Genomic DNA, 16,308 nt, shown 5'->3' with positions numbered 1-16,308 from the left:
CTAGTGTCCTTTTTGTATTGCCTAATCATTTGAAGAGTTACAGTTTGATATCTCTTGGAAAGGGGTTGTTACAACAGCTCAATAGACTATCCAGCAGTGAAAAAAGCGAAATAACGACCCCCTACATGCTGTCTGTAATGAATCCTTGAGTTACATGATTTTTTTTTTTTACATGAGTGTTTTATTATATTGTTATATAGGCTGCTTCAAAAACAAACAAACAAAACAAAAACAACCTTTGTAGCTAAACCTAGGAAAGCAGTTATGTCTGACCACGCTGAAGACCTAGAAATCTCAATAGATCTATAGATCTCAAGTCCATTAAATGATCATTTCATATGTGAAGCCCACCAGGACCATCACTAAACCATACATTTTGATAAGTATCATATCACAATATGTATTGTATCGTGACACCCCACATTTGCTGCTTGCACACAGATTCCATAATATATATAATTAGTCAAAGAGCCGTCCCGTTTCCATAGAGGTCTTGATGCCAGGCATGCTGTATGATCAGAAATGTGTTGGTGGTTTTGCTGTGAGACGGTTTCATTGTGATCACTTGGCAGGATGTTTCAAGGCTTTAGTTGCTATACCTGTCCGGTAATTAGCAGAGAGAGCTGCAGCTTAGTTACACATCATGCTAACAAAAGCCCTTTGCAGAGCAGCTTTGAGAACGCGCAGGAGTTCGGTTTCTCAACCAGGCGGCACAGGGAGTGTACAGTTTGACTGCTTTTAAAAGACAAATTACAAGCAAGGGCCTAAATCAAGAGCTTTCTTTCCCAGAAAGTTAAGAGCACGTTGAAAACGTCCCACAGTTGAGCAAAGTCCAGGTCCCCAGTTTAACCATCTCACAGGGTCAAGACAGTGCTGTTGGAAAATAGGTTTGTGTTTACTTTATCATTGCAAACCTTCATGAGTCTTTGTGTGCGTGTCTGTGTGTGTGTGTGTGTGCGTGTGCGTGTGCGTGTGCGTGTGGTTTGTGCCCTTTTTAACGCAGTCCCACTGTCTGTCCCCAGAGCGGCGATGCTGAGCCGACTGTCCGGCCTGGCCAAGGGAGTGAACTCTGTCCTGCAGGAGCTGTCAGGGGACGGAGAGGAGCCGCTTGAGCATGAATCCGAGGTGAGCGGGATTCACAGGAATCTTTAAACGTGCGTGTGAGGCGTGTGGGGAACAATGGAATGTCCAGACAGTAATTTACGTGCAACAAAATGAAGGTTTTTTATTAATATTATTCGTTGACAAAATGAAAACAAACAAGCCAATTCTTCGTCTCTCCCTCCCGCCTATTCACCCCGCTTGTGCTTTTTAGGACAACCCCAAACACGGTAGCACGTTCCCTTTAGCATGCAACGCCTCGCCCCTGTAGTCAGTGGAACACCAATCCCAAACTAACAAGTGTCCTTATAACTCACTTGACTCCAGTGGCTGGAATTTACATACTCGCACTTCCGCCCCTCACCAAGGTGCCGCCCCTCATAAAGAGGACTTTCGTCATGGTCACGACACCTTGGTAAGGGAAGTCCCGAGTTGGTTTGATGCCTTCTACTGTCGGGAGGCTGAATTACAGACCGAAACCCCTTTGCCTCATCACAGTGCGTCTGCTGTTACCGCCCTGCTTTAGTGACTGTCAGGTTTTACCTGTGGGTAATCACATTGTTTAGTGCTGTACGTTATGAGGTGAATGTGTTAAATACTCTGTGATTGTTAGTACCCCCGATTCGGATGATCATTTAGAATCAAGTGCTCCCCTCAGATCATGTTCCAGTTTTGACCCCTGCTGGGTCAGTGCTGTTAATTGGGTTATCATTCTGGGCAAAGCAACTGAAGAGCAGGTGTTTGAATTCGCTCTGAATACCTCCAAGTGGAGAGAGAAGATAAGAGCAAATCTCTTGTCCTGGTTTGGCCTCTTGCCACACAAAGTAGTCTGAGATTCTCTGTTTCAGGTTTTAAACTAAATAAAAACATTAATGAACTGAAACTGTTTCGCAAAGGCTGTCTGAGCCTTCTTGCCACGTGTGCCAATGGTGTGTGTGTGTGTGTGTGTGTGTGTGTGTGTGTGTGTGTGTGTGTGTGTGTGAGCTTCCTTGCCTGCTCGCGTGCTGACTGTCTTGTTGTTTATCTGTGTTCCCAGGAGGAGGCGCTGGCGCAGGCTCCCCCAGCCCCGCAGGCCCTGGAGGGGGAGGATGCTCTGGAGCGTCTGGCTCACACTGAGCAGCTGGTGGTCCACCTGAAGGAGCTGATCAGAGAGAGAGATGCCAAGCTTCAGCAGAGCGAGGCCAGGCTCAAGGTGAGAGGCAGGCAGAGAGCCGGGCTGGGTGTGAGTCATGCCTTTATACCCCAGGGAGATTTTTAAACCAAAAGGAAATTGGGAGTTTTATCAGGTGTAGATCTCTCATTACACATGAATACTCTGCACACTACATACTGTCCACTGATCTTATCAAGCATTGTTTAGGCAGTGTGAACAGAGTGCCCACTCCCGGCTTCCATTTCACTTCCACTACCCCCTTCATTCTCTGCTTCTTACCAATGCAATTTGCAATACAGTTTGAGTCAGTTTAACGAAATCCAGGTATCCTAAAATAACACACACAAAACAAATGGCTAGATTAGATACAGTCATGTCATTCTGATTGAAAGTATGGTCTCTGCTTCAGTTAGGAAGATAAGAAACTGGGGCTGAAACTTTTATGTAAATCGCAAGGCTGAGATGCGTTCATGAAACATTAGCTATGCAGGTACATGGCTTGTACATACAGTACTGGCAGAGCAATGCTGAAAGGCTATGTTGCATCAAATACAGTCCGGAGTGGTTTCTAGGCATGTTCCCACTGACCCGTTGCTGTATCATTCAGCGGTGGAACAGTGTTGGTGCTGATGGCTCCTTATTTGCATATCAATTTGCATGTAGAGCAGAATTAGCTTTCATTTCATCCACACACAAACTCCAAGCGCAGCGTGTGAGTTAGCTTTTGTATAGGGGGCGGTTACTTTTTGCTAACTTAGTTGAATCAATTTGTAATTCAGATCGCTACCCCAGGTTGAGTGCCACCTGCAGATCTCTGTGTGGAGTATTGATTTGTGTTGAAGTGTAATGACATTGTATCTTCAGATGGCGCTATCCCCAGCGACAGGGACTCTAAGGGTGCAGTATAATGTATAAGAGCACATTCACACACACACACTTTGCCGGGTGGTAGTGGATGGAGAAGATGCTGGGGTGCAGGTAGCTGGCGCAGGGCTGGTTATCCAGGTTCTGATCTGTGTGCTGCTGGTCCCTGCAGGAGGAGAGGGAGGCAGTAGATGCCAGGAGCAGGGCTGGTTATCCCGGTTCTGATCTGTGTGCTGCTGGTCCCTGCAGGAGGAGAGGGAGGCAGTAGATGCCAGGAGCAGGGCTGGTTATCCAGGTTCTGATCTGTGTGCTGCTGGTCCCTGCAGGAGGAGAGGGAGGCAGTAGATGCCAGGAGCAGGGCTGGTTATCCCGGTTCTGATCTGTGTGCTGCTGGTCCCTGCAGGAGGAGAGGGAGGCAGTAGATGCCAGGAGCAGGGCTGGTTATCCCGGTTCTGATCTGTGTGCTGCTGGTCCCTGCAGGAGGAGAGGGAGGCAGTAGATGCCAGGAGCAGGGCTGGTTATCCCGGTTCTGATCTGTGTGCTGCTGGTCCCTGCAGGAGGAGAGGGAGGCAGTAGATGCCAGGAGCAGGGCTGGTTATCCAGGTTCTGATCTGTGTGCTGCTGGTCCCTGCAGGAGGAGAGGGAGGCAGCAGATGCCAAGCTGTCCAAGCTGAAGCTCCAGGCCAAAGCCAAGGTGGTGTCACTCAACAAGCAGATCGAGGAGCTGAAGAAGACAACACCAGGCAGCGAGCAAGGAGCAGCAGGGAGAGAGGTGGGTGAGAGCACACAGCACACAGCACACAGCACAACCTGTCAGTCAAATGGTCACAAAATGAGTCAGAACCTAACTGGGATCATTTTTTTAAATATACTTTACTGAAGGAGGATTGTTCACGCTTACATGTGTGCACATGCAGTGATGATCACGGTGAGGTTCTTTTTAAATCTCCTGGGCAGCGCTCATTTTGTATTTCCAGCTGTGGCAGGGCCAGTACATTGCTTACTTTTATGTGTTTCCGCTGTGTTATTTTTTTTGGATCATCTTCTGGAAAAGTTGCTTCATGAATGTGCCGTTTGTTGTTGGGCGGAGGGGAGGGGTGGGGGGTGATGTCACTGAGCCTGTTGGGGGGCAGCAGCCCTGGGATGATGTCACTGCGGGCCGCTGCAGATTCACAGGAGCAGTCAGTACAGTGGGCACACAGCCCTGCGAGCCACTGCAGATTCACAGGAGCAGTCAGTACAGTGGGCACACAGCCCTGCGAGCCGCTGCAGATTCACAGGAGCAGTCAGTACAGTGGGCACACAGCCCTGCGAGCCGCTGCAGATTCACAGGAGCAGTCAGTACAGTGGGCACACAGCCCTGCGAGCCGCTGCAGATTCACAGGAGCAGTCAGTACAGTGGGCACACAGCCCTGCGAGCCGCTGCAGATTCACAGGAGCAGTCAGTACAGTGGGCACACAGCCCTGCGAGCCGCTGCAGATTCACAGGAGCAGTCAGTACAGTGGGCACACAGCCCTGCGAGCCGCTGCAGATTCACAGGAGCAGTCAGTACAGTGGACACACAGCCCTGCAAGCCGCTGCAGATTCACAGGAGCAGTCAGTACAGTGGGCACACAGCCCTGCGAGCCGCTGCAGATTCACAGGAGCAGTCAGTACAGTGGGCACACAGCCCTGCGAGCCGCTGCAGATTCACAGGAGCAGTCAGTACAGTGGGCACACAGCCCTGCGAGCCGCTGCAGATTCACAGGAGCAGTCAGTACAGTGGACACACAGCCCTGCAAGCCGCTGCAGATTCACAGGAGCAGTCAGTACAGTGGGCACACAGCCCTGTGAGCCGCTGCAGATTCACAGGAGCAGTCAGTACAGTGGGCACACAGCCCTGTGAGCCGCTGCAGATTCACAGGAGCAGTCAGTACAGTGGGCACACAGCCCTGCGAGCCGCTGCAGATTCACAGGAGCAGTCAGTACAGTGGGCACACAGCCCTGTGAGCCGCTGCAGATTCACAGGAGCAGTCATTACAGTGGGCACACAGCCCTGCGAGCTGCTGCAGATTCACAGGAGCAGTCAGTACAGTGGGCACACAGCCCTGCTCGATGCTGACAGTGGCTGTAAACAACTGCACAGCAATACTGTGGAGGGATTATTATTAAGCTTGTGAGGTCCCATGTCTGCCTGTATATAATCCGGGACAGTGTTTGCTATTACTATCAGTTGGAGCGCAGTGATCACTCACCTGCTGACTGCTCTGGCTTCACTGAATCCCAGAGCCAGCTGTCCGTGTGCAGCTCTGTGTGCCAGGGCTGTGCGAGCCGATGATTCCACTGTTCAGATTGAGCCCTCCGCAGGTCAGGGCCGTCGGTGTTGACTGAAACAAGTGAAGTGAAACGAGTGAAGAAACAGCTGCTTGTGTTTTGTGTGGGTCGCTGTTCTGCACAGTGTCTCTTATGAAAAGCAGCAATCGCCACAAATCCAAGCAGCTGTTTCTTCACTCGTTTCTCTTTGAATGGTAAATGATCCCAGTCGACACCAATGACCCTCTCCTGATTACAGAAATCAACTGCTGACAGAGCTCAATGAGAACAATCGAATAATCTATTCATCCAGCACTACTGCCCGCTAATCCTGCCTGCACATCGCTTTCTCTTCATGATTTCTCCTGTTGCATTGCGGTTTGGTCAGTATCAAGTTTTACTGCCTTGAGAGTTCAATCAGTCTCATCTTGGCTCATGGGAACAAGCAAAACCACCAGGGAGTGAGGTCCATCTCCCCAAGCCCTGCATTCACTACAGTGGCTGGACAAAACAAACAAACTCTTTATAATTCATTTTAAATGTATTAAACAAATTCCAATGAAAATTTTAGCTTTACTTGTAGTTGTTATGCAGTTGACCCTCTCTGTTCCCCTCTTGTCCACTCCCTGTCTCTCTCTGTGTCTCTTTGCTGTGAAACGGTATTATCTCACTCTCACTCTCTCTCTCTCTCTCTCTCTCTCTCTCTCTCTCGCCCTGCCTCACTCCCCATTTTCTCCCAACAGGCGAGCCCCAATGTGAGCCTCACTGTGGACCGGGGCTTGGAGGAGGAAGTGGAGCAGCTGAGGCTTCGCCTCCAGGAGGAAGCAACAGGTGCGAGGACCCTGCAGGAGACCGTGCAGCGTCTGCAGGAGGAGCTGCGGGTGTCCGAGGAGTGCCTGCGTGAAAGCGAAGCGCAGCACAACGAGCAGGTACAGGGTAGGGCAGGGAGCAGGGATGAGGGAGGATGGAGCAGGGATCAGGGAGCAGGGGGCAGGGAGCAGAGGGCAGGGTGGCATCGCAAGTTACACAGTGCTTCATCAAACCAAACAGCAGTTTTTTTATTTTTATTATGTTTGACTAAATGGATTGTGTACACTGTGTTTTTTTTCATTTTGTTCTAGAGACAAGGATTAAAATAAACTACTACATTCTTTGTCAAACATTTCATATAATCGTCACATTTTGTTTTATAGCTACACTAAATGACCTGTCTTCTGTAAATATATTCTAGAACCTTCTGGAAAACATGTCACTTGACAGTTTTGTGTCCATCCCTTGTTTGCAGGTTTATTTCTAAAGGATTAATCTCAGGTTACTTCAGTGTCTGTTGTTAAGCTGCTGCTCAGACTCTGCCTTTCGTGCTGATGCCTGCCCGAGAGGCTGATGCTGTGGGTTGAGAGCCTGGCATTGAAGATTGCCGCAGGGCAGAGCAGGGCAGGGCAGAGCAGGGCAGGGCAGAGCAGGGCAGGGCAGGGCAGGGCAGAGCAGGGCAGGGCAGAGCGGGGCAGAGCGGGGCAGAGCAGGGCAGGGCAGGGCAGAGCGGGGCAGAGCAGGGCAGAGCAGAGCAGGGCAGGGCAGGGCAGGGCAGGGCGGGGCGGCACGGGGGAGTTTATTTTCCATTAAGGACACACTGCTAGAATTAAGCCACTCCATGCCAAACAATAGGCATGGTAATCTAAGACTCTGTAGAGAATGACCATCATTTTATTAAAACTCTTTAACTGCTAGAAAACTAGCCAGGCTGAGCCACACCTCCCACAGTGTTAGTGCAGGGAATGAGAAAGCCCTGCCTTTTGAAAATAATAAGAAAACAAAATGCATGTACAGCAAATAGAAACATATGTGAAATAATGGCATTGACCCTGCCGGTGTCCTTACAAAGTTTAGATGAAAGATTGCAGCCAATCTAAATTCTCCCTCCCCTGGCTGATTACATTTAAAAAGTCCTTAATTCCCCATGAGCTATAAATGGTATCAGGAATCCCTGCTAATAAGCTGCAGTCTCTAAGTGGATGAATCCTGAATGTACTATCCTCAGATAGAACATGTTGAGTCTGTGATAAGCTGGGATCCGCACTGGGATGTGATGCCATGTGACCGCACGTGTCACTAACCACCCAGCTCACCATTTATTTTGGATCCATGTTAAAAAGGGTTTTTTTGCAGATTGTTCATTCTTAGCCCTCAAATAAGCAATTTGGACAGTTTTCAAAAAAATATTTGCTATATATTTTTAAGTACACACTTTTTTATTGTGATTATGATAAACGGAAATACAGTATTTCAACAGAACTTAAATAAAAAAAATAACAACAATATGTTTACAATTGTAGCATTATAATATAGAGCACGACATAACATCATTTGTTTTTCCAATGGCAGCATTATATAAGTATAAATAACATATTTTTTACCATGGCAGCTTTATAATAACATTATAATACTTGTGCAGGCATATCACTTTTTAGAAGTGATTTTTCGTGTGACAGATTTCAAAGCAGACGCACTTCAAACCCTCATCAATGCTAACGTCCTTATCTAGCACATACACATCAGAAAACTTGCATTGCAAATGTTCAATCACATCATATACAGAATCTTCCCCAGTTTCAGGCACAGGTGTATAGCGCTGTTATATGAATTATTATCTGTGAAGTATAGGTACAATAAATAAATAGGTCGTTTTGAGCAGTACCAAACCTGACAAGGCTTCCTTACAACCTGTAACACCAACAAATAAAGAAAGAAATCTCCTCGTTTTGTTCTCTGTAGATACACAGGCATCCATTTATCGCTCTCAGCTGTGTGTATACAGATGAAGAGACCACTGGCTTCATGATGGCCCCCCCATGAGGTCCAATCAAATATCTTTCTATTGATCATAGTGCCGGGACACATCCGAAAAGTTGAACAAAGTTTGCTTCACATGAATTCCAAAGTGTGTGTGCGAGCGAGCGAGCGAGCGATGGTTCTGGTGGGGTGTTGCTCTCGAGTGTGCTGTGATTGCTTGTGTTGTGTTGTGTTTGAGTGGGTGTGTGTGTGATGGTTCTGGTGGGGTGTTGCTCTCGAGTGTGCTGTGATTGCTTGTGTTGTGTTGTGTTTGAGTGGGTGTGTGTGTGATGGTTCTGGTGGGGTGTTGCTCTCGAGTGTGCTGTGATTGCTTGTGTTGTGTTTGAGTGAGTGTGTGTGTGATGGTTCTGGTGGGGTGTTGCTCTCGAGTGTGCTGTGATTGCTTGTGTTGTGTTGTGTTTGAGTGGGTGTGTGTGTGATGGTTCTGGTGGGGTGTTGCTCTCGAGTGTGCTGTGATTGCTTGTGTTGTGTTTGAGTGGGTGTGTGTGTGATGGTTCTGGTGGGGTGTTGCTCTTGAGTGTGCTGTGATTGCTTGTGTTGTGTTGTGTTTGAGTGGGTGTGTGTGTGATGGTTCTGGTGGGGTGTTGCTCTCGAGTGTGCTGTGATTGCTTGTGTTGTGTTGTGTTTGAGTGGGTGTGTGTGTGATGGTTCTGGTGGGGTGTTGCTCTCGAGTGTGTTGTGTTTGAGTGGGTGTGTGTGTGATGGTTCTGGTGGGGTGTTGCTCTCGAGTGCGCTTTGATTGCTTATGTTGTAGCTGTGTGTGTGTGTGTGTGTGTGTCTACGCGTGATGGTTCTGATGGCAGCGATGGTTCTGATGGGTCCTGCTGTCTCCTCTCAGGTGTGCTGTGAGTGTGTGTGTGTGTGTGTGTGTGTGCAATGGTTCTGACGGGTCCTGCTCTCTGCTCCCAGGTGCGCGCCCTGCAGGAGGTGGTCCAGGAGAAGGACATGCGTTTCCAGGAGCAGGTGCAGCGCCATGAGGAGGAGCTGGTGAGGGTGGCATCGCAGCCAGAGCCCGAGCAGCAGCAGGTATAGAGGGGGAGAGGGAGAGGAGGAATGCTCCGTCCGAGCAGAAAGTACTGGGGAAGGGCATGGTGTTGTGGGCAGAATCACAGAATACAGGAAGAGAGAAAGGGATGGAAGGAGGGAGAGAAGGAAGGCTCTGCCCTAGCAAAAGGTACTGGAAGGGCAGGGTGGTGTGGGCAGCATCACAGAAGAAGGGAAGGAAAAAGGAGGAAGCGAAGCTTCGCTCGAGCAGCAGCAGCAAATACAGACAGAGGGTGCTCAGTCCTGTCTCAGAATCAGTGCTTGGTGGTACTGTGTGAATGGCTGTGCTGTGCTGTGGCTCAGTGGCTAATTGTCCCTCTTGCCCCCCTAGCTGCTCAAGTCCCTGCGGAGGAAGGCGGAGGAGATGGAGGAGGCTCTTCACGCCCGCTCCCAGGTGGTGGAGATGCTGCAGCAGGAGCTGAACAGCGCTGACCAGCAGAAGCAGGTGAGGCACGGCTCCAGCTGCGCCCACATTACCTGCAGTGAAAATAACCACATGGAAGTACAATCCAGGGGCATCTCGCACAATGAAAAAGAAAAGCTTTATATTGGTGAATTGTAACATAATCTACTCACATTTCATTTAGTTTTTTCAAACACAAATGGCCAACAACACAACTTGTGTGCTGTCATTACTGGAAAGATGAATGATACGCACATCAGATCTAACTAATGATTCTTTAAACCATGTTGATTTTAACAGCAGCAGATAAAGGCGTCTTGTTTGCTGAACTTGCTGCCCTGTTTCTCTTGCAGATCCTCACGGAGCAGTTTCGTCGGATGGAGGCTGAGTTGGTGGAGTCCCGGAGGCAGATAGAAGAGGAGGGGCAGCGATGGCGGGATGAGGCTGCGGAGAGAGAGGCAGAGCTGGCAGCATGGAGGCTGGAGCAGGAGAGGCTGGGAGCAGAGCAGAGGGAGGCAGGGGAGAGGAGCCAGGCTGAGCAGGAGAAACGTGAGGCCGAGGCTCGGGAGAGGCAGGAGGCAGAGGACAGAGAGGTGCAGAGGCGGCTGGAGGATCTCTCTGGCCTGTGGGGGGCGCTCTGGTCTCTTATGGAGCGTCTGCCGGGCAGAGAGGAGCATGAGGAGCCCTCCCCTCTGCCCCCGGACCCTGTCAGGACCGTCCCTGCGCTGCAGGCAGTGCTGCAGGCTATGGAGGGGAGGCTGGACCTGCTCAGCACACAGAACCAGGAGAAGGAGACTCGCTGCACAGAGCTCTCACACAGGCTAGAGCAGCTGCAGGGTGAGTGTTGGACCTGGGTTCAACTGTACTGGAGTTTATTCTTTGGTTTAATCAAACCATTTAGAGAACAATACGTTTCTGATTTGAGATTGTTCCATTATTTCTTTGTTTTACTTGTTATCCTCACGTTTGCGGGGAGTGAGGGGGTGTTCCGTGATTGTGGTCCCCCTGCACAAGGATTGAAAGCCAGTCACTGAGTGTGAACAAGGGGGAGTGTGACATGGGGTGCTGTGTGTTTCAGGGGAGCTGCAGAGCAGAGCTGTGGTGGGAGAGCCGCAGAGACTGAGGGAGGAGGAGTCCTCCGCACAGATCAGAGAGCTGGAGCAGCAACTCAACACACTGCAGGTGAGGAGTGGGAGGGGCGGAGGGTTGAAACTTGGGTACCTTAAGCCGGGTCCACACCTCAGCGGTCAGTTGCACAGCTTGGTTGCGCGCAGCTGAATCGCCCCGTGTTTCTGACGACGCCTCAGCCAACACTCCTCTGAGTCTGTGCTGTGCCTGGCCGGGGGTCAGTGCAGGGGAGTGGTTAGAGTGGAGAGGATGTGATTCAAATGTGTTTTGAAGATGTTTGCTCTGTTGGAACAGGAAGTGGAGGTGGTGTCTCTGCGGAACAGACTGGTGGAGTTAGAGGAGGAGAAGGGCTCCCTGCAGCTGCACGTGGTCGACTTCGAGGATCTGAGAGCTGAGAACGGTGAGTTTACACACACACACACACACACACACACACACACACACACACACACACACACACACACACACACACACACACACACACACCCACACACCCACACACACACACGGCAGTGGTATTGAGGGCGCTGGCTGGGTGAAGCAGGGGTGGAAATAAGACTTCTTATGTGAGTACGTATGTCTGTATGTGTGCGTTTGGGAGGCAGTGTGGTCCGGTGGTGAAAGTCCAGGGCATGGAACCAGAAGGTCACCGGTTCAAATATATATAATGCAGAGTTCACAGGCTACCTCTGTAAAGAGCTTTATGATGGTGGTCCATTAATAATATTAGGGGCGGCAGTGTGGAGTAGTGGTTAGGGCTCTGGACTCTTGACCGGAGGGCTATGGATTCAATCCCAGGTGGGGACACTGCTGCCGTACTCTTGAGCAAGGTACTTTACCTAGATTGCTCCAGTAAAAAAAAACAAAAAAAAAACTGTATAAATGGGTAATTGTATGTAAAAAAATAATACATGATATCTGTATAATATATGATGTGATATCTTGTAACAATTGTAAGTCGCCCTGGATAAGGGTGTCTGCTAAGAAATAAATAATAATAATAATAATAATAATAATAATAATAATAATAATAATAATATTATGTGTGTGTGTATGAGCATGTGCGTGCATGTGTATGTGTGCGCGTGCGTGTGTGTGTGTTTAAAAAGTGTCTGTAGCCTGTAAGTCCACAGGACAGGGGAGACTGGATTGTAGGTAAACCTGTGCTTGTGTTTGCTTGTCTGTTTCAGAGTCGCTGCGCTCTGAGCTTGATAGACTGAAGGAAGCTGGCGAGTGTGAAGAGAAGAAGTCATCTGAGGTAAGAAGCAGAAAGTAAGAGGAGAGGGCAGGGCAGGACAGGGGATTCCTTCCCCTCCTCGTCTCTACAGTGCTGAGATGGGAGGACTCGGGAATCTCATTTCAGTGCTGTGCAAGTCTGAGGATTAGGAGGTCTGAGTGCTAGGAGGGGAGACGCTTACACAGCTGTCCACTTAACTGCGATGACCTTGTTTATTTACTTCATTGGTGCTTAAAAATACAAATAAACTGCTCACTCAGGGATGGAAGACAGACTCCTGTTGCGTAGCAGTTTCACCCATTCCAGGTTTTACTACAAGCTTGAGAAGCCACAGTGTGTAGGTATTTCTTATTAAACGTATAGAGGAACCAGCTCTGGGTTTCATGCCAGCTGAGCTCTCAATTACTTTAGACCCTTCATTGAACTGATCATTTGCTAAATTAGACCTTTTTACTTGTTTTCAGATCTTAAACAGTTGCAGATTTCAAGTTACTTATATAATGTTATAGCTGACTTGAAATCTGCAACTGTTTAAGAGCTGAAAACAAAGGTCTAATTTAGCAAATGGTCAGTTCAGTGAAGGGATTGATTAAGTAATTGAGTACTCAATTGGAATGAAAGCCAGCAGACACAGCGGTCCCCAGGACCAGGCTGGGAAACCCTGACTTAGAGGGCCGATCTCAAAACCCAGTGCACTAGAGCGGACATTTTGAAAAGAGCTTTGAAACTGACTTTAAACTTAAAGTTTAAACCAAAGTGTAAAAAGTTGTCAGGATGTTAACAATGAAAAGAAAATGACAGGTACGTTATTTAAACAATTGTAGCAGCATGTGGGGACAGGTAACGCTAGATTTTAAAATGACAGGTACGTTATTTAAACAATTGTAGCAGCATGTGGGGACGGGTAACGCTAGATTTTAAAATGACAGGTACGTTATTTAAACAATTGTAGCAGCATGTGGGGATGGATAACGCTAGATTTTAAAATGACAGGTACGTTATTTAAACAGTTGTAGCAGCATGTGGGGACGGGTAACGCTAGATTTTAAAATGACAGGTACGTTATTTAAACAGTTGTAGCAGCACGTGGGGACGTGTGATGCTAGATTTTAAAATGACAGGTACGTTATTTAAACAGTTGTAGCAGCACGTGGGGACGTGTGATGCTAGATTTTAAAATGACAGGTACGTTATTTAAACAGTTGTAGCAGCACGTGGGGACGTGTGATGCTAGATTTTAAAATGACAGGTACGTTATTTAAACAGTTGTAGCAGCACGTGGGGACGCGTGATGCTAGATTTTAAAATGACAGGTGTGTTATTTAAACAGTTGTAGCAGCACGTGGGGACGTGTGATGCTAGATTTTAAAATGACAGGTACGTTATTTAAACAGTTGTAGCAGCACGTGGGGATGTGTGATGCTAGATTTTAAAATGACAGGTACGTTATTTAAACAGTTGTAGCAGCACGTGGGGACGTGTGATGCTAGATTTTAAAATGACAGGTACGTTATTTAAACAGTTGTAGCAGCACGTGGGGACGTGTGATGCTAGATTTTAAAATGACAGGTACGTTATTTAAACAGTTGTAGCAGCACGTGGGGACGTGTGACGCTGGATTTTAAAATGACAGGTACGTTATTTAAACAGTTGTAGCAGCACGTGGGGACGCGTGACGCTGGATTTTAAAATGACAGGTATGTTATTTAAACAGTTGTAGCAGCACGTGGGGACGCGTGACGCTGGATATTTAAATGGCAGGTACGTTATTTAAGCATCGCTTTTTCTCTCTCAGATTCCGGAACTGTTGCCGGGAGACGAAGGGGCGGACCCCACCACTCAGGCCCAGGCCCCGCCCCCTGGAGCCCAAGCTGCTGAAGATGGAGGTGAGGAGGCCGGTCCAGGGGTATTGACTGTGGCAACAGCAGCTTATTATAAAGTATCTAACAGTGCGCTGGAAATAACTAGCCAGTGCTGCGAGTGACCCTCCTGCTTGCTGTGGATGCACAGGGGCTAACCTACCACAATCATACAGGGTGAAACCCCAAACCCAGGCTGGTCAGCTGCTGTTCTGTCTTATTGCTATGCCCTGGCAGTCTGTGGGTTTGAGTGTAGTTATTGATGAGCTGCTTCTGTCTTATTGCTATGCCCTGGCAGTCTGTGGGTTTGAGTGTAGTTATTGATGAGCTGCTGTTCTGTCTTATTGCTATGCCCTGGCAGTCTGTGGGTTTGAGTGTAGTTATTGATGAGCTGCTTCTGTCTTATTGCTATGCCCTGGCAGTCTGTGGGTTTGAGTGTAGTTATTGATGAGCTGCTTCTGTCTTATTGCTGTGCCCTGGCAGTCTGTGGGTTTGAGTGTAGTTATTGATGAGCTGCTTCTGTGTTATTGCTATGCCCTGGCAGTCTGTGGGTTTGAGTGTAGTTATTGATGAGCTGCTTCTGTGTTATTGCTATGCCCTGGCAGTCTGTGGGTTTGAGTGTAGTTATTGGTGAGCTGCTGTTCTGTGTTATTGCTATGCCCTGGCAGTCTGTGGGTTTGAGTGTAGTTATTGGTGAGCTGCTGTTCTGTGTTATTGCTATGCCCTGGCAGTCTGTGGGTTTGAGTGTAGTTATTGATGAGCTGCTGTTCTGTGTTATTGCTGTGCCCTGGCAGTCTGTGGGTTTGAGTGTAGTTATTGATGAGCTGCTGTTCTGTCTTATTGCTGTGCCCTGGCAGTCTGTGGGTTTGAGTGTAGGTATTGATGAGCTGCTTCTGTGTTATTGCTATGTCCTGGCAGTCTGTGGGTTTGAGTGTAGTTATTGATGAGCTGCTTCTGTCTTATTGCTATGCCCTGGCAGTCTGTGGGTTTGATTGTAGTTATTGATGAGCTGCTTCTGTCTTATTGCTATGCCCTGGCAGTCTGTGGGTTTGAGTGTAGTTATTGATGAGCTGCTTCTGTCTTATTGCTATGCCCTGGCAGTCTGTGGGTTTGAGTGTAGTTATTGATGAGCTGCTTCTGTCTTATTGCTGTGCCCTGGCAGTCTGTGGGTTTGAGTGTAGTTGTTGATGAGCTGCTGTTCTGTCTTATTGCTATGCCCTGGCAGTCTGTGGGTTTGAGTGTAGTTATTGATGAGCTGCTTCTGTCTTATTGCTATGCCCTGGCAGTCTGTGGGTTTGAGTGTAGTTATTGATGAGCTGCTTCTGTGTTATTGCTATGCCCTGGCAGGCTGTGGGTTTGAGTGTAGTTATTGATGAGCTGCTGTTCTGTCTTATTGCTATGCCCTGGCAGTCTGTGGGTTTGAGTGTAGTTATTGATGAGCTGCTTCTGTGTTATTGCTATGCCCTGGCAGTCTGTGGGTTTGAGTGTAGTTATTGATGAGCTGCTTCTGTCTTATTGCTATGCCCTGGCAGTCTGTGGGTTTGAGTGTAGTTATTGATGAGCTGCTTCTGTGTTATTGCTATGCCCTGGCAGTCTGTGGGTTTGAGTGTAGTTATTGATGAGCTGCTTCTGTCTTATTGCTATGCCCTGGCAGTCTGTGGGTTTGAGTGTAGATATTGATGAGCTGCTGTTCTGTGTTATTGCTATGCCCTGGCAGTCTGTGGGTTTGAGTGTAGTTATTGATGAGCTGCTTCTGTCTTATTGCTATGCCCTGGCAGTCTGTGGGTTTGAGTGTAGTTATTGATGAGCTGCTTCTGTCTTATTGCTATGCCCTGGCAGTCTGTGGGTTTGAGTGTAGATATTGATGAGCTGCTGTTTTGTGTTATTGCTATGCCCTGGCAGTCTGTGGGTTTGAGTGTAGTTATTGATGAGCTGTTTCTGTCTTATTGCTATGCCCTGGCAGTCTGTGGGTTTGAGTGTAGTTATTGATGAGCTGCTGTTCTGTCTTATTGCTATGCCCTGGCAGTCTGTGGGTTTGAGTGTAGTTATTGATGAGCTGCTTCTGTCTTATTGCTATGCCCTGGCAGTCTGTGGGTTTGAGTGTAGTTATTGATGAGCTGCTTCTGTGTTATTGCTATGCCCTGGCAGGCTGTGGGTTTGAGTGTAGTTATTGATGAGCTGCTGTTCTGTCTTATTGCTATGCCCTGGCAGTCTGTAGGTTTGAGTTTAGTTATTGATGAGCTGCTTCTGTGTTATTGCTATGCCCTGGCAGTCTGTGGGTTTGAGTGTAGTTATTGATGAGCTGCTTCTGTCTTATTGCTATGCCCTGGCAGTCTGTGGGTTTGAGTGTAGTTATTGATGAGCTGCTGTTCTGTC

The 16,308-nt window shown here is 48.2% G+C and overlaps 1 protein-coding gene across 6 annotated transcripts in view; it reads left to right on the top strand.

Annotated features, from left to right (window-relative positions):
* LOC117419547 (golgin subfamily B member 1-like) overlaps positions 1-16,308 on the top strand; it is a 36,831-nt gene that overhangs the window by 1,138 nt on the left and 19,385 nt on the right. For 4 of the 6 annotated variants that reach the window (XM_059027770.1, XM_059027771.1, XM_059027767.1 and 1 more), the window contains exons 2-12: positions 1,023-1,125; positions 2,138-2,293; positions 3,753-3,890; positions 6,155-6,340; positions 9,171-9,287; positions 9,637-9,750; positions 10,062-10,545; positions 10,787-10,890; positions 11,131-11,236; positions 12,027-12,094; positions 13,869-13,959. In XM_059027770.1, coding sequence (XP_058883753.1) covers positions 1,030-1,125; positions 2,138-2,293; positions 3,753-3,890; positions 6,155-6,340; positions 9,171-9,287; positions 9,637-9,750; positions 10,062-10,545; positions 10,787-10,890; positions 11,131-11,236; positions 12,027-12,094; positions 13,869-13,959 — 1,660 coding nt within the window. In that variant the 5' untranslated portion in view covers positions 1,023-1,029. Of the gene's footprint in view, positions 1-865; positions 888-1,022; positions 1,126-2,137; positions 2,294-3,752; positions 3,891-6,154; positions 6,341-9,170; positions 9,288-9,636; positions 9,751-10,061; positions 10,546-10,786; positions 10,891-11,130; positions 11,237-12,026; positions 12,095-13,868; positions 13,960-16,308 lie in introns of those variants that run through there. The other 2 variants (XM_059027769.1, XM_059027772.1) reach the window with 2 other exon arrangements.

The sequence above is a fragment of the Acipenser ruthenus genome, chromosome 7, assembly GCF_902713425.1.
Source record: "Acipenser ruthenus chromosome 7, fAciRut3.2 maternal haplotype, whole genome shotgun sequence".
In the NCBI taxonomy this organism is placed as follows: domain Eukaryota; kingdom Metazoa; phylum Chordata; class Actinopteri; order Acipenseriformes; family Acipenseridae; genus Acipenser; species Acipenser ruthenus.
The sequence above is the reverse complement of the archived record's forward strand: the minus strand, read 5'-3'. Positions and strand labels throughout refer to the sequence as shown.